This window comes from Anomalospiza imberbis, unplaced genomic scaffold (assembly GCF_031753505.1).
Source record: "Anomalospiza imberbis isolate Cuckoo-Finch-1a 21T00152 unplaced genomic scaffold, ASM3175350v1 scaffold_145, whole genome shotgun sequence".
NCBI lineage: Eukaryota > Metazoa > Chordata > Aves > Passeriformes > Viduidae > Anomalospiza > Anomalospiza imberbis.
Window position 1 is genome coordinate 158,947 of NW_027099780.1, and position 19,473 is coordinate 178,419.

Consider the following 19,473-nt stretch of genomic DNA (forward strand, 5'->3'; position numbering starts at 1 on the left):
CCTCTGGGACCCCCCCAAATTCCTCAAAATACCCCCAAAATCCCTCAAAATACCTCCAAAATTCCCCTGGGACCCCCAAACCCCCCTCGGACTCCTCAAAATCCCCTCGGAGACCCCAAGATCCCCTATGAGACCCCAAAATCCCCTCCGAGAACCCCCAAACTCCACCCAGGACCCCCAAAATCCTCTCTGCCACCCCCAAATCCCCTCGGAGATCCCCAAAATTCTCTCTGTCACCCCCTAAACTCCCCTCAGACCCCAAAACCCCCCCCTGGATTCCCCCAAATTCCCCTCTGGGACCCCTAAAATCCCCCTGGGGACCGCGAAATTCCCTCCGGGACCCCCAAAGCCCCCCTGGGACCCCGAAATTCACCTCTGGGACCCCCAAATTCCCCTCCGCGATCCCCAAAGCCCCCTCTGGGACCCCCAAAAACCCCCATGGATTCCCGAATTTCCCCTCTGGGATCCGTAAACCCCCTCCCCGGCACCCCCAAATCCCCCTCTGGGACCCCCAAATTTCCCCCGGGACCCCGAGATTCCCTCGAGACCCCGCCCCTTCTTAAACCACGCCCATCCCGTTGTAGCCACGCCCACCTCCCCCTCCCATTGGCCGCCGCCCTCGCGGCGACCCGGAAGTGGCTCCGCCCACGCCGTGCCCCGGAAGCGCAGCGGGAGCGGCGGGAGCGGGAGAGCGGCAGCCATGTGAGAGCGGCGGGGGAAATGGGGCAAAAACCGGGGAAAACGGGGGAAAACCGGGGAGGAAAACGGGGAAAACCGGGAATGTCCGGAAGTATCCGCGGGGAAACGGGGAGAAAACCGGAATGGGGAGCGGCGGGACGACCGGGGAGAGGCGGAACTGGGGAATGGGGCGGCGGGGGGACACGGAACAGGCCTGAGCCTGGCCCGGTTTTGTCGCCGTGCTGGCCCTGTCGCTGTCCCCAAACCCGTCCCGGTGTCCCCAAACCTGTCCCGGTGTCCCGAAACGTGTCCCCAAACCTGTCCGGTGTCCCCATCCCGGTGTCCCCAATCCTGTCCCGGTGTCCCCAATCCTGTCCCGGTGTCCCCAAACCTGTCGCGGTGTCCCCAAACCTGTCCGGTGTCCCCATCCCGGTGTCCCCAATCCTGTCCCGGTGTCCCCAAACCTGTCCCGGTGTCCCCAAACCTGTCCGGTGTCCCCATCCCGGTGTCCCCAAACCTGTCCCGGTGTCCTCACACCTGTCCCGTGTCCCTTGTCCAGTGTCCCCATCCCTTCCCTGGTGTCCCCATCCCTTTCCGGTGTCCCCAAACCTGTCCCGGTGTCCTCAGACCTCTCTCGGTGTCATCAAACGTGTCCCCAAACCTGTCCCAGTGTCCCCATCCCGGTCCTGCCCTGTCTTTGTCACGTGCCACTCTGCAGGATCCAGGTGTCCCTCCCCATTCTGTCCCCACGATGTCCCTGATGTCCCCAACGTCCCCAGGAGCCGCTGAACAAGCCCAAGAACGAGACGACACCAAAGAATGATCTCCATGTCCCTATGTCCCCGTGTTCCCTTGATGTCCCCATGATGTCCCCACGATGTCCCTGATGTCCCCAACGTCCCCAGGAGCTGCTGAACAAGCCCAAGAGCGAGATGGCCCCAGGAACGATCTCCGTGTCCCTGTGTCCCTCCATGTCCCCGTGGTCTCTTGATGTCCCCATGATCTCTCCATGTCCCTCTGATGTCCCCAACGTCCCCCTGGTGTCCCCAGGAGCCGCTGAACAAGCCCAAGAACGAGACGACACCAAAGAATGATCTCCATGTCCCTATGTCCCCGTGTTCCCTTGATGTACCCACGATGTCCATCATGTCCCCATGATGTCCATGATGTCCCCAACGTCCCCCTGGTGTCCCCAGGAGCCGCTGAACAAGCCCAAGAGCGAGATGGCCCCAGGAACGATCTCCGTGTCCCTGTGTCCCTCCATGTCCCCGTGGTCTCTTGATGTCCCCACCATCTCTCCATGTCCCTCTGATGTCCCCACGATGTCCCTGGTGTCCCCAGGAGCCGCTGAACAAGCCCAAGAACGAGACCACACCAAAGAATGATCTCCATGTCCCTATGTCCCCGTGTTCCCTTGATGTCCCCACGATGTCCCTGATGTCCCCACGATGTCCCTGATGTCCCCAACGTCCCGTCCCCTCCCAATGAGAAGACACCAAAGAATGATCTCCATGTCCCTATGTCCCCGTGTTCCCTTGATGTACCCACGATGTCCCTGATGTCCCCAAAGTCCCCCTGGTGTCCCCAGGAGCCGCTGAACAAGCCCAAGAGCGAGATGGCCCCAGGAACGATCTCCGTGTCCCTGTGTCCCTCCATGTCTCCGTAGTCTCTTGATGTCCCCACCATCTCTCCATGTCCCTCTGATGTCCCTGATGTCCCCCTGGTGTCCCCAGGAGCCGCTGAACAAGCCCAAGAGCGAGATGGCCCCAGAGAACGATCTCCGTGTCCCTGTGTCCCTCCATGTCCCCGTGTTCCCTTGATGTCCCCATGGTATCCTGATGTCCCTGGTGTCCCCAACGTCCCCCTGGTGTCCCCAGGAGCCTGCTGAACAAGCCCAAGAGCGAGATGACGCCCGAGGAGCTGCAGAAGCGCGAGGAGGAGGAGTTCAACACGGGCCCGCTGTCGGTGCTGACGCAGAGCGTCAAGAACAACACGCAGGTGCTCATCAACTGCCGCAACAACAAGAAGCTGCTGGGCCGCGTCAAGGCCTTCGACAGGTGTGTCCTCCGTGTCCCCAGGGTCAGATCAGTGTCCCCATGGTGTCCTCAGTGTCCCCAAGGTGTCACCAGGGTCAGATCAGCGTTCCCATGGTGTCACCAGGGTCACCCACGGTGTCACCACAGTCAGATCAGTGTCCCCATGGTGTCCTCGTGGTGTCCTCAGTGTCCCCAAGGTGTCACCAGGGTCAGATCAGTGTTCCCATGGTGTCCTCAGGGTCACCACGGTGTCATCGGGATCACCCCAGTTCTCCTAGGGTCAGAACAATGTCCCCATGGTGTCCCCATGGTGTCCTCATGCTGTCCCCATGGTGTCACCAGGGTCATATCAATGTTCCCATGGTGTCACCAGGGTCACCATTGTGTCCCCAGGGTCAGATCAGTGTTCCCAAGGTGTCCCCATGGTGTCCTCAGTGTCCCCACGGTGTCACCAGGATCACCCCAGTTCTCCTAGGGTCAGATCAGTGTCCCCAAGGTGTCCCCATGGTGTCCTCGGTGTCCCCACGGTGTCACCAGGATCACCCCAGTTCTCCTAGAGTCAGATCAGTGTCCCCAAGGTGTCCCCAAGGTGTCCCCATGGTGTCCTCGGTGTCCCCACGGTGTCACCAGGATCACCCCAGTTCTCCTAGGGTCAGATCAGTGTCCCCAAGGTGTCCCCAAGGTGTCACCAGGGTCAGATCCGTGTCCCCATGCTGTCCCCCCAAAAATTCCCATTTCCCCCCCTCAAATCCCCATTTTTCCCCAAAATTCCCATTCCCCCCCCCCCCGTGAAATCCCCGTTTTTTTCTCTAACTCCATTTCCTGATCCCGAAATCCCATTTTTTACCCCAAAATCCCATTCCCCCCCCCAAACTCTATTTCCTGACCCCAAAATCCCATTTTTTTACCCCCAAATCGCCTTTTTCCCCCAAAATCCATGTTTTCCCCCCAAATACTCCATTTCCTGACCGCAAAATCCCTTTTTTCCCCCCCCAAATTCCCATTCCCCCCCCCCAAAATCCTGTTTATTTCCTCAAACTCCATTTTGTGATCCCAAAATCCCAATTTTCCCCCCAAAAAAATCCCATTTTTCCCCCCAAAAATCCCATTTTTTCCCCCAAAAAAATCCCCGTGTTTTCCCTCAAACTCTTATTTCCTGACCCCAAAATCCCGTTTTTCCCCCCGAAAATCCCGTTTCCCCCCCCAGGCACTGTAACATGGTGCTGGAGAACGTCAAGGAGATGTGGACGGAGGTGCCCAAGAGCGGCAAGGGCAAGAAGAAATCCAAGCCGGTCAACAAGGACCGCTACATCTCCAAGATGTTCTCTGCGCGGCGACTCCGTCATCGTGGTGCTGCGCAACCCCCTCATCGCCGGGAAGTAGGGAATTCCTGATGGGAACACCCGTCTGGAACCTTCCAGATCCTCCTGGATCCCCCCAGAACCCCCTCATCGCCGGGAAGTAGGGAATTCCTGATGGGAACACCCGTCTGGAACCTTCCAGATCCCCCTGGATCCCCCCAGAACCCCCTCATCGCCGGGAAGTAGGGAATTCCTGATGGGAACACCCGTCTGGAACCTTCCAGAACCATCCCAGATCCTTCCGGAACCTTCCAGAACCATCCCAGATCCTCCTGGAACCTTCCGGAACCTTCCTGGATCCCCCCAGAACCATCCCAGAGCAACCCCCTCATCGCTGGGAAGGAGGGAATGATCTCTGGAACCTTCCAGAACTTTCCAGATCCCCCGGAACCATCCCAGATACTTCCAGGACCATCCTGAACCATCCCAGATCCTTCTGGAACCTTCCAGAACCATCCCAGATCCCTCTGGAACCTTCCAGAACCATCCCAGATCCTCCTGGAACCTTCCAGAACCATCCCAGATCCTCCTGGAACCTTCCAGAACCATCCCAGATCCCCCTGGAACCTTCCAGAACCATCCCAGATCCTCCTGGAACCTTCCAGAACCATCCCAGATCCCCCTGGAACCTTCCAGAACCATCCCAGATCCCCCTGGAACCTTCCAGAACCATCCCAGATCCCCCTGGAACCTTCCAGAACCATCCCAGATCCCTCTGGAACCTTCCAGAACCATCCCAGATCCTCCTGGAACCTTCCAGAACCATCCCAGATCCCTCTGGAACCTTCCAGAACCATCCCAGATCCCCCTGGAACCTTCCAGAACCATCCCAGATCCCTCTGGAACCTTCCAGAACCATCCCAGATCCCCCTGGAACCTTCCAGAACCATCCCAGATCCCCCTGGAACCTTCCAGAACCTTCCTGGATCTTCCTAAATCCTTGTGGATCTCCCCAAGACCCCCCCGCAATCCTCTCCCCTCCCCCATTCCCGGCAGGATTTTGGGTTTTTTGGGATTTTGGGGGTTTTTGGGGCGGATTTCGGGGTTGTCCCCATCAATAAATTCTGCTTCGGTACCGATGACACCGGTGTCACCCCCTGTGTCCCCTCCCCACCCTCAAAGTGTCCCCAGATTTGTCACCACCACCCCCCCAAAATGACAAGAAAACCCCCCTGGGAGCATCCAAAGGTTTTTATTCCCAAAAAATCCCAAAAAGGGGGGGGGGGAGGGGCACCACGGGGGGGGAGGGGCAGCAAAGGGGGCGTGTCCTGATTTGGGGTGGGGGAGGGGGGCCGGGACCCCCCCCTCAGATTTTCTTCCGCTGCGGCCGAACCCTCGGGAAGAGCTGGGGGAGGGAAGGGGAGGTGAGACCCCACCCCAAAATGAAACCCAAAAAAACACCCAACGACCCCAAAAAAATCCAAATCCCAAAAAAAACCCCAACCACCCCAAAAAAAAACAATCCCAAAAAAATCCCAATCCCGAAAAAAAAAACCCAAAAAAAACCCCCAACCACCCCCAAAAAAAACCAATCCCAAAAAAATCCCAATCCCAAAAAAAAAAACCCAAAAAAAAACCCCCAACCACCCCAAAAAAAAACCAATCCCAAAAAAATCCCAATCCCAAAAAAAAAAAAACCCAAAAAAAACCCCCAACCACCCCCAAAAAAAAACCAATCCCAAAAAAATCCCAATCCCAAAAAATCCCCAAAAAACACCAACCACCCCAAAAAAACCCCAATGGGACCCCTCCCCAAATGGATTTATCCCTATGGGACCCCTCCCCAATGGATTTATCCCTATGGGACCCCTCCCCAAATAATCCTACAGGACCCCGACCCTATGGATTTATCCCTATGGGACCCCTCCCCAAATAATCCTACAGGACCCCGACCCTATGGATTTATCCCCTATGGGACCCCTCCTCAATGGATTTATCCCTATGGGACCCCTCCCCAATGGATTTATCCCTATGGGACCCCTCCCCAAATAATCCTACAGGACCCCGACTCTATGGATTTATCCCTATGGGACCCCTCCCCAAATAATCCTACAGGACCCCGACCCTATGGATTTATCCCCTATGGGACCCCTCCCCAAATGGATTTATCCCTATGGGACCCCTCCCCAATGGATTTATCCTTAGGGGACCCCTCCCCTATGGATTTATCCCCTATAGGACCCCTTCCCAAATGGATTTATCCCCTATGGGACCCCTCCCCAATGGATTTATCCCTATGGGACCCCTCCCCAAATAATCCTACAGGACCCCGACCCTATGGATTTATCCCCTATGGGACCCCTCCCCAAATGGATTTATCCCCTATGGGACCCCTCCTCAATGGATTTATCCCCTATGGGACCCCTCCCCAATGGATTTATCCCTATGGGACCCCTCCCCAAATAATCCTACAGGACCCCTCCCCAAATGGATTTATCCCCTATGGGACCCCTCCCCAAATGGATTTATCCCTATAGGACCCCTCCCCAAATGGATTTATCCCTATGGGACCCCTCCCCAAATGGATTTATCCCCTATGGGACCCCTCCCCAATGGATTTATCCCCTATGGGACCCCTCCCCAAATGCCCCAGCCCCCTCAGGTGCCCCCCGGGACCCCCCCTCACCCCGAAGTAGTTGCGGGGCACGTATCCCTCGTGGCCGTAGAGGGACCCCCACCACCAGTCCAGCTCCTCGGGGGGCTCGCGGCGCAGAACCGTCACCGGCTCCCCCTCCCGGAACGAGAGCTCGTCCCCGAACTCGGCGCTGTAGTCCCAGAGCGCGTACACCACGCCGCTGTTCAGCACCCCCATGCCCTGCTCCACCTCTGCGGGGACACCCCAAAACCCAGACTGTCACCCCAAAACTGCCCCGAGACCCCCAAACTGCCCCGGTGCCAGCACATCCCCAGATATCCCCAAAATATCCCCAAATATCCCCAAAATATCCCCAGATATCCCCAAATCCCCGCTGTTCAGCACCCCCATGCCCTGCTCCACCTCTGCGGGGACACCCCAAAACCCAGACTGTCACCCCAAAACTGCCCCGAGACCCCCAAACCGCCCCGGTGCCAGCACATCCCCAGATATCCCCAAAATATCCCCAAATATCCCCAAAATATCCCCAGATATCCCCAAATCCCCGCTGTTCAGCACCCCCATGCCCTGCTCCACCTCTGCGGGGACACCCCGAAGCCCAGACTGTCACCCCAAAACCGCCCCGAGACCCCCAAACCGCCCCGGTGCCAGCACATTGACAGAAACCCCAAAATATCCCCAAATATCCCCAAAATATCCCCAGATATCCCCAAATCCCCGCTGTTCAGCACCCCCATGCCCTGCTCCACCTCTGCGGGGACACCCCGAAACCCAGACTGTCACCCCAAAACCGCCCCGAGACCCCCAAACCGCCCCGGTGCCAGCACATTGACAGAAACCCCCAAAATATCCCCAAATATCCCCAAAATATCCCCAGATATCCCCAAATCCCCGCTGTTCAGCACCCCCATGCCCTGCTCCACCTCTGCGGGGACACCCCGAAACCCAGACTGTCACCCCAAAACCGCCCCGAGACCCCCAAACCGCCCCGGTGCCAGCACATTGACAGAAACCCCAAAATATCCCCAAATATCCCCAAAATATCCCCAGATATCCCCAAAATATCCCCAAATCTCCCCATAACCCCCATGACCTTCCTATCCACCATCACCCATAAACCCCCCAGTATCCCCAGTATCCAATCCCAGTATCCCCATAACCCCACATCCCCCACATCCCCAGTCCCTCCCAGTGCTCCCAGTTCAGACCAGTGAGGTAACTGGAGCAGCCAGGGGTCACCACAGCCCCCCCAGTATCCCCAGTTCCCAATCCCAGTATCCCCAGTTCCCAATCCCAGTATCCCCATAACCCCACATCCCCCATATCCCCCACCACTCCCATCCCCCCCAGCCCCTCTCCCAGTCCCTCCCAGTGCTCCCAGTGCTCCCAGTTCAGATCAGTGAGGTAACTGGAGCAGTCAGGGGTCACCACAGCCCCCCAGTATCCCCAGTTCCCAATCCCAGTATCCCCAGTTCCCAATCCCAGTATCCCCACAACCCCACATCCCCCATATCCCCCACCACTCCCATCTCCCCCAGCCCCTTTCCCAGTGCTCCCAGTTCAGACCAGTGAGGTAACTGGAGCAGCCAGGGGTCACCACAGCCCCCCAGTATCCCCAGTTCCCAATCCCAGTATCCCCAGTTCCCAATCCCAGTATCCCCATAACCCCACATCCCCCATATCCCCCACCACTCCCATCTCCCCCAGCCCCTCTCCCAGTGCTCCCAGTGCTCCCAGTTCAGACCAGTGAGGTAGCTGGAGCCGTCGGGGGGCACCATAAACCCCCCAGTATCCCCAGTTCCCAATCCCAGTATCCCCACAACCCCACATCCCCCGTCCCTCCCAATCCCCTTCCAGTCCCTCCCAGTGCTCCCAGTTCAGACCAGTGAGGTAACTGGAGCAGCCAGGGGTCACCACAGCCCCCCAGTATCCCCAGTTCCCAATCCCAGTATCCCCAGTTCCCAATCCCAGTATCCCCATAACCCCACATCCCCCACATCCCCCGTCCCTCCCAGTCCCCTTCCAGTCCCTCCCAGTGCTCCCAGTGCTCCCAGTTCAGACCAGTGAGGTAGCTGGAGCAGTCGGCGTAGCCCTCGCGGTACGGGTCGCATTTCTCCACCGCCAGGCTGCCGTCGCTGGCCGTGGTGGCGAAGATGGCGGCGCCGTGGCGCACCAGGGCCACGCACACGCCGGTGTCGTTGCACGAGGCCGCGCAGTGCAGCGGGGTCCTGCGAAATCGGGGACCCCGAAAATCCGGGATTACCCCCCAAAAGTTGAGGGAACACCCCCAAAAGTGAGGGATTTACCCTCCCCAAAAAATTGTTTGTTTTATGGGGTAGGGAGGGTTTTAAATACAGCTGATTTGTGGGGAAATTAAAGGTTTCGGGGGTTTTGGGGTCACCGAGGGTTTGGGGTTTACTGGGGTCACCGAGGGTTTGGGGGGGTTTGGGGGTCATTGAGGGTTTGGGGTTTATCGGGGTCACCAAAGGTTCGGGGGTGTTTAGTGGGGTTTGGGGGTCATGAGGGTTTGGGGTTTATTGGGGTCACCAAGGGTTTGGGGGGCATTGGAGGGGTTTTGGGGTCACCGAGGGTTTGGGGGGCATTGGAGGTGTTTTGGGGTCATCAAGTGTTTGGGGGATTTTTGGGGTCGCAGAGGTTTTGGGGTTTATCGGGGGTCACCAAGGTTTTGGGGCAGTTGGGGGCTTTTGGGGTCACTGAGGGTTTGGGGTTTATTGGGGGCTTTTGGGGTCACCGAGGGCTGGGGGGTGTTGGGGGTTGTTATTGGAGACCCCAATCAACTGGGGAATATTGGGGTCCCCTTGTCCTCCATCCCTGTCCCCTGTCCCACCCTCCAAGCCCACGAGTCCCCCATGTCCCTATTGTCCCCCCCGTGTCCCCCCATGTCCCCCCATGTCTCCCTGTGTCCCCATGGTGTCCCCACTGTCCCCCACGGTGTCGCACCAGCCGTGGCTGTCGGGGTCCTGTCCCCCGTGTCCCCATGGTGTCCCCACTGTCCCCCCGCGGTGTCGCACCAGCCGTGGCGGTCGGGGTCCTGTCCCCCGTGTCCCCTGTGTCCCCCCCACGTCCCCTGTGTCTCCCGTGTCCCCCCACGGTGTCGCACCAGCCGTGGCGGTCGGGGTCCTGTCCCCCGTGTCCCCTGTGTCCCCCGTGTCCGCCCGCGGTGTCGCACCAGCCGTGGCTGTCGGGGTCCTGTCCCCCGTGTCCCCTGTGTCCCCCGTGTCCCCCCACGGTGTCGCACCAGCCGTGGCTGTCGGGGTCCTGTCCCCCGTGTCCCCTGTGTCCCCCGTGTCCCCCCACGGTGTCGCACCAGCCGTGGCGGTCGGGGTCCTGTCCCCCGTGTCCCCTGTGTCCCCCGTGTCCCCCCACGGTGTCGCACCAGCCGTGGCTGTCGGGGTCCTGTCCCCCGTGTCCCCTGTGTCCCCCGTGTCCCCCCACGGTGTCGCACCAGCCGTGGCTGTCGGGGTCCTGTCCCCCGTGTCCCCCCACGTCCCCTGTGTCCCCCGTGTCCCCCCACGGTGTCGCACCAGCCGTGGCGGTCGGGGTCCTGTCCCCCGTGTCCCCTGTGTCCCCCCACGTCCCCTGTGTCCCCCCGCGGTGTCGCACCAGCCGTGGCTGTCGGGGGAGTTGACGTTGGCGCCGCTGGCGATCAGGAACTCCACGATGGCGTAGTTGGCGCCGCAGATGGCGTTGTGCAGCGCCGTGATGCCCTCGTCGTTGGGCTGGCTCGGGTCGTTCAGCTGGGGACAGCGGCCTGTCCCCTCACTGCCACCCGAGACACCCCCGGGACACCCCCGATGTCCCTGCTGTCACCCAGCCCCCCTGTCCCACACCCCTGTCCCCACCTGCCTCCTCACTGCCACCCAGGACACCCCTGGGACACCCCTGGGACACCCCCGATGTCCCCACTGTCACCCAGCCCCGCTGTCCCACACCCCTGTCCCCACTGTCTGCACCCCTGTCCCCACTGTCCCCACCTGTCCCCCACCCTCTGTCCCTGTTCCCAACTGTCCCCAATCACCTGCCCCATTGCCCCCCACCCCCTGTCCTTGTTCCCCCTGTCCCCCACCCCTTCTCCGTGTCCCCCACTCCATCCCCACTGTCCCCCCTTGTCCCTGCTCTCCTCCCCCCTGTCCCCACTGCCCCCTCCCCGCTGTCCCCCCTGTCCCCGGTGTCACCTCTGCCACCGCCTGCTGCACTATGTCCAGCTCCCACTGCCCCCTCCCCAGTGTCCCCGCTGTCCCCTGTCCCCGCTGTCCCCGGTGTCACCTCTGCCACCGCCTGCTGCACCACATCCAGCTCCCACTGCCCCCTCCCCGGTGTCCCCGCTGTCCCCTGTCCCCGGTGTCACCTCTGCCACCGCCTGCTGCACCACATCCAGCTCTCCGGTCAGGGCCGCGTCCAGCAGCAGCACCAGCGGGTTCAGCCGCACCCGCGCCCCGGGGCGGCGCCGCGGCGAGGAGGGGTCGCGCAGGGCCGAGCGCAGCTCCTGCGACAACGGGGGGCTCAGGGGACACGGGGACATCACCCCGGTCATTGGGGACATCACCCTGGGACAGCCCCGGTCATTGGGACATCCCCAGGACACCACCCCGGACATTGGGGACATCACCCTGGGACAGCCCCGGTCATTGGGACATCCCCAGGACACCACCCCGGACATTGGGGACATCACCCTGGGACAGCCCCGGACATTGGGGACATCACCCTGGGACAGCCCCGGTCATTGGGGACATCACCCTGGGACAGCCCCGGTCATTGGGACATCCCCAGGACACCACCCCGGACATTGGGGACATCACCCTGGGACAGCCCCGGTCATTGGGGACATCCCCAGGACACCACCCCGGATATTGGGGACATCCCCAGGACACCACCCTGGCCCTTGGGGACATCACCCCGGGACAGCCCCGGGGACATTGACGACACAGAGAACACCCCCAGGGCATTCCAGGGGACAAGAGCACCTCGGGGGACTCCAAGGGACAAGGACTGGGGCATCCCAGAGGGACAGGGACACCGTGTGACACTGGGGGGGGGGGGGACAATGACACCTCGGGGGTCCCAGAGGGACAGGGACACCGTGTGACACCGGGGGGGGGACAATGACACCTCGGGGGTCCCAGAGGGACAGGGACACCGTGTGACACCGGGGGGGACAATGACACCTCGGGGGTCTCTGAGGGACAGGGACACCGTGTGACACCGGGGGGGGACAATGACACCTCGGGGGTCTCTGAGGGACAGGGACACCGTGTGACACCGGGGGGGACAATGACACCTCGGGGGTCCCAGAGGGACAGGGACACCGTGTGACACCGGGGGGGGACAATGACACCTCGGGGGTCTCTGAGGGACAGGGACACCGTGTGACACCGGGGGGGACAATGACACCTCGGGGGTCCCAGAGGGACAGGGACACCGTGTGACACCGGGGGGGGACAATGACATCTCGGGGGTCCCAGAGGGATAGGGACACCGTGTGACACTGGGGGGGACAATGACACCTCGGGGGTCCCAGAGGGACAGGGACACCGTGTGACACCGGAGGGGGGGACAATGACACCTCGGGGGTCCCAGAGGGACAGGGACACCGTGTGACACCGGGGGGGGGGACAATGACACCTCGGGGGTCCCAGAGGGACAGGGACACCGTGTGACACCGGGGGGGACAATGACACCTCGGGGATCCCAGAGGGACAAGGACCGGGGGGGTCCCAGAGTGCCAACGCCACCGCCGGTGCCACACCCTGGCTGTCCCCACTCACCGGCACCTGCCCCGCCCCCGCGGGCGCTGCCACCGCCGGTGCCACCGGCGGCGAACTCTCCACGGGAGGAGGAGGAGGAGGAGGAGGAGGAGGAGGCGACAAGGCCAGCGCCACCTCCGCGCCGCCGTCCCCCGGCGTGGCCGCCGTGCCGGGGCGGTGCAGCAGGCGCGGGATCAGCTGCCGGTAGTGGCGGGTGCGCGCCGGGGCGGCGGCGGGCCCGGGGCTCTGCTCCATCGAGCCCCGGCGCTTCAGGGGCCGCGGCATCTCCGCCAGGACCCGCGCGACCTCCTGGAACTCGGGGACCCTGCGGGCCTCGGGGGGCAGCAGCGGCTGCAGCCGCGTGGGGCTCAGCGGCCGGGCCGGGGGTCCCTCGGGGGGTCCCTCCGGGGGTCCCTCCGGGGGTCCCTCGGGGGGTCCTTCCAGGGGTCCCTCCGGGTCCGAGCCCCGCAGGAGCCGCTCCAGCTCCGCCTCGGCCTCGGGAGGGTCGGGGGGCGCGGGGCGGGGGGGAGCTGGGGAGGGGGGAAAAAAGGGGGGAGTGAGGGGGAGACCCCGGAATTGGGGAAGGGGGAAAAGGGGGAGACCCTGGAATTGGGGAAGGGGAAAAGGGGGAGACCCCGGAATTGGGGAAGGGGGAAAAGGGGGAGACCCCGGAATTGGGGAAGTGGGAAAAGGGGGAGACCCTGGAATTGGGGAAGGGGGAAAAGGGGGAGACCCCGGAATTGGGGAGGAGGGAAAAGGGGGAGACCCCGGAATTGGGGAGGAGGGAAAAGGGGGAGACCCCGGAATTGGAGAAGTGGGAAAATGGGGAGACCCCGGAATTGGGGAGGAGGGAAAAGGGGGGAGTGGAGACCCCGGAATTGAGGAGGGGGGTGAGGGGGAGACTACGGAATTGGGGAGGGGGACACCCCGAAATCGGGAAGGGAGGGAAAGGGCGGAGTGGAGACCCCGGAATTGAGGAGGGGGACGACCCGACCTCAAATTAAGGGGAAAGGGCAGAACCCCGTGGACCCCTCCCCAATAACCCCTCTCAATACTCCCAGCCCCCCCAAAACACATTTTGATCCCCTCTCCAGACCCCCCAAATCCCCTTTTTAACCCCCCAGCCCTCCCAAATCCACTTTTTACCCCCCCAAAATCCCCCCAAATCCCCTATTTACCCCCCCAAACTCCCCCAAATCCCCTTTTTTACCCCCCAAACCCCTCTCACCTTCCCCCCCAGCCAGCGCGGGGAGGGCCGGGGGCAACGCCGGCAGCTTTTGGGGTGACCCCCGTGTCCCCCCCGCGGGGGTGGGGGCGAGCAGGGGAAGCCCCCTGGGCCCCCCCCCGGCGCCCCCCTGTTCCCAAAACGCATTTTGCAGCCTGAAGATCATGGAGAGGGGCAGGGGCTTGTGGCGGGGGGGTCTCCCGGCCGGGGGGGGCACGGGGGATGCGCGACACCGGCTGCTGGCACGGGTGCCACCCCCGGGGCAGCGTCCTGGCCGCGGGGGGGGACCGGAAAAGCGGCGCCCCCCCCTCCTGCCGCCGTTCCAGGGGGGACACTTTGTAATTCCGCGGTAACGTGGCGCTGTGACCCCCGAAAACGCCGTCCTGCCGCGGGGGGGGGGGGAGGGTTGAGGGTTAAAAGGGTTAAAAAAGGGGTTTTTTTTATGGGGGGGGGGGGTGTTAAGGTTTGGAGTCCCGTCCCCCCCCCATCACCACCCCAAAAATCCGGGCTCACCTTGCCCGGCCCGGCCCCGTCCAGGCTGGATTCCCTCCACAGCCCCAGGGTGGGGCGGGGTTGTCCCTCGGGGGTCCCTGGGTGGGGGGGGGGGGGGGACACGGAGGTCATTGTTGGGGGGGGGACCCCACCCCAAAAAGGTGAGGGGCTTGGGATTCCCCCCCTCCCCCCTTTGGAGCCCCTCCCGAAAAGGTTTGAACCCCTAAAAAGCCTTAGAGGCCCCCCCCCAAAAATCCTAGAATTCCCTCTCCACCCTAGATCTCCCCAAAAAAGCCCCCAGACCCCCCAAGAGCCCTGGACCCCCCCAAAAAAAAAACTCTAGAACCCCCTCTCCACCCTAGATCTCCCCAAAAAAGCCCTGGAACCCCCTCCCTGTCCTAAACTCCCCCCAAAAAAGCCCAGACCCCCCCAAAAAGCCCCTCCAAACCCCTCAAAACCCCCACAAACCCCATCAGGTGCCAGCCCCACCTTCCCTGTGCCACCCCCCGGTGTCCCCCAATGTCCCCTGACCCCGAGACCCCCCGAAATCCCCTTCCACACCCCTGACACCCCCCAGAAAAGCCCCTCCAAACCCCTCCAAATCCCCATAAACCCCATCAAGTGCCACCCCCCCCGGTGTCCCCCGGTGTCCCCCAGGTCCCCAGCCCCCCTCTCACGGTCGTAGCCCCCCGTTTTCTTCTCGTAGGCCACGTCCAGGTCGGACTCGTTCCAACTTTTCTGCGGCCGCCGTTTGATGCCGAGGTCATCTGGGGGGGGGGGGTGACACGGGGACAGGGTTGGGGACAGCCCAGGAGGGGTTTGGGGACAGGGGGACAGGGTTGGGGACAGCCCGGGAAGGGTTGGGGACACGGGGACACGGTTGGGGACAGCCCGGGAGGGGTTGGGGACAGTCCGGGAGGGGTTTGGGGACATGGGTACAGGGTTGGGGACAGCCCGGGAGGGGTTTGGGGACACGGGGACAGGGTTGGGGACAGCCCGGGAGGGGCTGGGGACAGCCCAGGAGGGGTTGGGGACAGTCCGGGAGGGTTTTGGGGACATGGGTACAGGGTTGGGGACAGCCCGGGAGGGGTTTGGGGACACGGGGACAGGGTTGGGGACAGCCCGGGAGGGGCTGGGGACAGCCCAGGAGGGGTTGGGGACAGTCCGGGAGGGTTTTGGGGACAGCCCGGCAGGGGTTGGGGACACGGGGGCAGGGTTGGGGACAGCCCAGGAGGGGTTGGGGACAGCCCGGGAGGGGTTGGGGACACGGGGACAGGGTTGGGGACAGGGATGGGGACACGGGGACAGGACTCAGGGACACCCCCAGACAGAGCCAGGCACCCCGGGACAGAGTGTCCCCTCGATGTCCACCCCTCGTGTCCCCTCAATGTCTTCCTATGTCCCCATCCGTGTCCCCCCTCTGTCCCCTCGCTGTGCCCCCAATCCCCCTCGATGTCCCCATCATGTCCCTCCCATGTCCCCTCTCTGTCCCTCTCACTGTCCCCCCCCCAATCCCCCCTCGATGTCCCTCCGGTGTCCCCTCTCTGTCCCCCCATATCCCCCCCTCGTCCCCCCCCTTGTCCCCCCGGTGTCCCCGTGTCCCTTACCCTGTGCCCGGAACGTTCCGGGGGGGCCGCTCAGGGACGGGTACAGCGCCTGCACCTCGTACGGGGGGGGGGGCCGGGGGTCTCTCGGCCCCGAACGCCCCCCCCGGGGACCCCCCGAGCCCCCCCAGCATCTCGAAGGGCCGGAGGGGCCGTGGGGAGGGGGCTCTGCCGCCCCCTGCCCCACCCGGGCTGGGCACCGCCAGCACCTTGGGCCGGGGGGAGGGGGCGCGCTCGTCCCCCCCCAGGAAATGGGGCGGGGGTCGCCCCAGAGGGTCGCCGAGCCCCCCCCCCAATTCCAGACCGTCCCCGAGGAGGCTCCGGCGGCCCGAGCGGCTCCGGCCGGGGCTGCTCTGCTCCTGGCCACGAGGGGGTTAAAAAGGTTGGAATGAACGGGGGTGGGGGGGGTGGGGAGGTGCGCCCCCTCCCCAAAATCCCCCCAAAAATCCCGAAATCCCGGCACTCACTTTGGGGGGGGGTCCGGGCCCGTCTGTCCAGAGGGACTCGAGCTGCCGGGACAATTCGTCCACTTTGGCCACGGCCGTGTCCAGCTCCACCTGCTTCAGGTCCATGTGCTGCATGGCCAGCGCTGGATTTGGGGTGGGAAACGGGATTTGGGGTCAGGATAGAGGATTTGGGGTCATGGATTTGGGGTGGGATAAAGGATTTGGGGTGGGAATAAAGGATTCATCCACTTTGGCCACGGCCGTGTCCAGCTCCACCTGCTTCAGGTCCATGTGCTGCATGGCCAGTGCTGGATTTGGGGTGGGAAACGGGATTTGGGGTCATGGATTTGGGGTGAGAAACGGGATTTGGGGTCAGGATAGAGGATTTGGGGTCAGGGATTTGGGGGTGGGAATAAAGGATTTGGGGTGGGATAAAGGATTCGTCCACTTTGGCCACGGCCGTGTCCAGCTCCACCTGCTTCAGGTCCATGTGCTGCATGGCCAGCGCTGGATTTGGGGTGGGAAACGGGATTTGGGGTCAGGATAGAGGATTTGGGGTGGGAAACGGGATTTGGGGTGAGGATAGAGGATTTGGGGTCATGGATTTGGGGTGGGATAAAGGATTTGGGGTGGGATAAAGGATTCGTCCACTTTGGCCACGGCTGTGTCCAGCTCCACCTGCTTCAGGTCCATGTGCTGCATGGCCAGCGCTGGATTTGGGGTGGGAAACGGGATTTGGGGTCATGGATTTGGGGTGGAAAATGGGATTTGGGGTCAGGATAGCGGATTTGGGGTCATGGATTTGGGGTGGGATAAAGGATTTGGGGTGGGAATAAAGGATTCATCCACTTTGGCCACGGCCGTGTCCAGCTCCACCTGCTTCAGGTCCATGTGCTGCATGGCCAGCGCTGGATTTGGGGTGGGAAACGGGATTTGGGGTCATGGATTTGGGGTGGGAAACGGGATTTGGGGTCAGGATAGAGGATTTGGGGTCATGGATTTGGGGTGGGAATAAAGGATTCGTCCACTTTGGCCACGGCCGTGTCAAAGGATTCGTCCACTTTGGCCACGGCCGTGTCCAGCTCCACCTGCTTCAGGTCCATGTGCTGCATGGCCAGCGCTGGATTTGGGGTGGGAAACGGGATTTGGGGTCATGGATTTGGGGTGGGAAATGGGATTTGGGGTCAGGAGAGAGGATTTGGGGTCATGGATTTGGGGGTGTGGGATAAAGGATTTGGGGTCAGGATACAGGATTTGGGGTGGGGGGACATGGATTTGGGGTGGGAAACGGGATTTGGGGTGTGGGATAAAGGATTTGGGGTCAGGATACAGGATTTGGGGTGGGGGACATGGATTTGGGGTGGGGGATAAAGGCTTTGGCGTGGGGCACACCCAGATTTTGGGGTGGGGGGCACACCCAGATTTGGGGTTGGGGACAGATTTAGGGCTGGGGGGCACACCCAGATTTTGGGGTGGGGGGTCGCTCGGGTTTTGGGGTGGGGGGTCCCCCAGATTTTGGGGTGTCCCCGGGCCCGCTCACACTGGAAGGTGAGGTCCAGCAGGTCCTGGGCGCTGCGCAGCCGCTCGCTCGCCATCGGCGCCGCCTTGGGGGGGGGAAATTTGGGGTGAATTTGGGGCTTTTTGGGGGGCTGGGGACACCGGGGGGGGTGGCACCCAATGGGGTTTTATGGGGTTTTTGAGGGGTTTGGGGGGGGGGGCTTTAGGGCTTTTTTTGGGGGGGTTAGGGCTTTTTGGGGGGTTTGGGGCTTTTTTGGGAGGTCTCGGGGATGGGGAAGGGGGATTTGGGGGGTCTGGGGGGGGTCAGGGGACATTGGGGGGACACCGGGGGGTGGCACCCGATGGGGTTTATGGGGTTTGTGAGGGGGTTTGGGGGGGGTTTAGGGCTTTTTTGGGGGGGGTCTGGGACTTTTAGGGGGGGGGGGTTTACGGCTTTTTTTGGGGGCATACCCTGGGGTTTTGGGGGGGAATGTTTCGGTTTTTTTGGGGGGTGTTAGGCTTTTTTGGGGGGGAATCTACATTTTTTGGGGGGGCGTCATGTTTTTTTTTAGGGGTATCTGGGGTTTTTTGGGGGTTATCTGGGTTTTTTGGGGGGGATTTAGGGTTTTTTTGGGGGGTTATCAGGTTAAATTTGGGGGGGGATATCAGATTTTTTGGGGGGGTATGTGGATTTTTTTTCAGGCGATATCTGTTTTTTTGGGGTGATCTGGGGTTTTTCGGGGAGTTAGGGGCTTTTTGAGGGAAATTGATTTTTTTTTGGGGGGGTATCTGGATTTTTTGGGGTTATCCGGGCTTTTTGGGGGGAGTCATGTGTTTTTGGAGAGGGGGTCTTTGTGGGGAGGGCGTGTCTCAGGGCTTCTGGGGGGATTTTAGCATTTTTGGGGGTGATTTAAGCCTTTTTTTTGGTGGATTTTAGCATTTTTGGGGGGAATTGTAGCACTTTTTGGAGGATTTTAGCACTTTTTGGAGGATTTTGGTGCTTTTTGGGGCGACTTTAGCCCATTTTGGGGGGATTTTACCCTTTTTTCATGGATTTTAGCACTTTTTGGGGCGATTTCAGCACTTTTGGGGTGACTAGCAATTTTGGGGGGAATTTTAGCACTTTCGGGGAAATTTTAGCGCTTTTTTTTGTGGGGATTTTAGCACTTTTTTGCGGATTTTAGCACTTTTGGGAGTGATTTTACCTTTTATTGGGGTGATTCCTAGCACTTTTTGGGGGGGATTTCGGCGTTTTTTGGGGGGGATTTTGGCACTTTTGGAAGGAGTTTAGGGTGGGGAGGGGGGTCCTGGGGTTTTGGGGGGTTTGGGGACATTTTGGGGACCCCTCGGGGACCCCCCCCTCCCCAGCCGCGATCCCTGGGAACGCCGCGAGCGGGGCGTGCCGGGACCCGCCGGGGCTCGGCAGCAGCACAACAGTAATTAGCGCTAATTAATCCCTCGGGGGGCGGCCCCGCCCACCCCCCGGGGCGGGGCCCTGCTGGGCTCCCCCCCCAAGAAAAGGGGGGCGGCGGGACCCCCGAATTTTGGGGATTTTTGGGGATTTTTGGGGTATTTTTTGGGTTTTTTTGGGGATTTTTTTTTGGGGGAGGGGGAATTTGGGGGGGTCCGAGGGTTGGATTTGGGGGTCTGGGGGTTTGAGGGACCCCTGCCCTGAATTGGGGAACACACCCAGGGCTGTCACCCCCACCTTCGGCCCCCCAAAATCCCACCCGGGGGGTTCGGGACCCTCTCCCGGCCCCCCAAAATCCCACC

General features: G+C 61.7%; 2 protein-coding genes across 2 annotated transcripts; one reads left to right on the plus strand and one right to left on the minus strand.

Annotated features, from left to right (window-relative positions):
* Positions 1-586: 586 nt before the first annotated feature.
* Positions 587-4,097, plus strand: LOC137466158 (small nuclear ribonucleoprotein Sm D2-like). The gene is given in 4 exon segments (XM_068178013.1): positions 587-702; positions 2,556-2,735; positions 3,922-4,039; positions 4,041-4,097. Coding segments are annotated over 4 exon segments (357 nt in total). The 5' UTR covers positions 587-700.
* Positions 4,098-5,298: 1,201 nt separating this feature from the next.
* Positions 5,299-17,798, minus strand: LOC137466165 (relA-associated inhibitor-like). The gene is made up of 10 exons (XM_068178019.1): positions 17,744-17,798; positions 16,225-16,346; positions 15,768-16,116; positions 14,831-14,920; positions 12,458-12,966; positions 11,041-11,397; positions 10,296-10,429; positions 8,733-8,899; positions 6,702-6,901; positions 5,299-5,420 (listed from the first exon to the last, which is right to left on the minus strand). The coding sequence occupies exons 1-10, from the start codon at positions 17,796-17,798 to the stop codon at positions 5,382-5,384; spliced, it is 2,022 nt and encodes a 673-aa protein (XP_068034120.1). The 3' UTR covers positions 5,299-5,381.
* Positions 17,799-19,473: the final 1,675 nt, after the last annotated feature.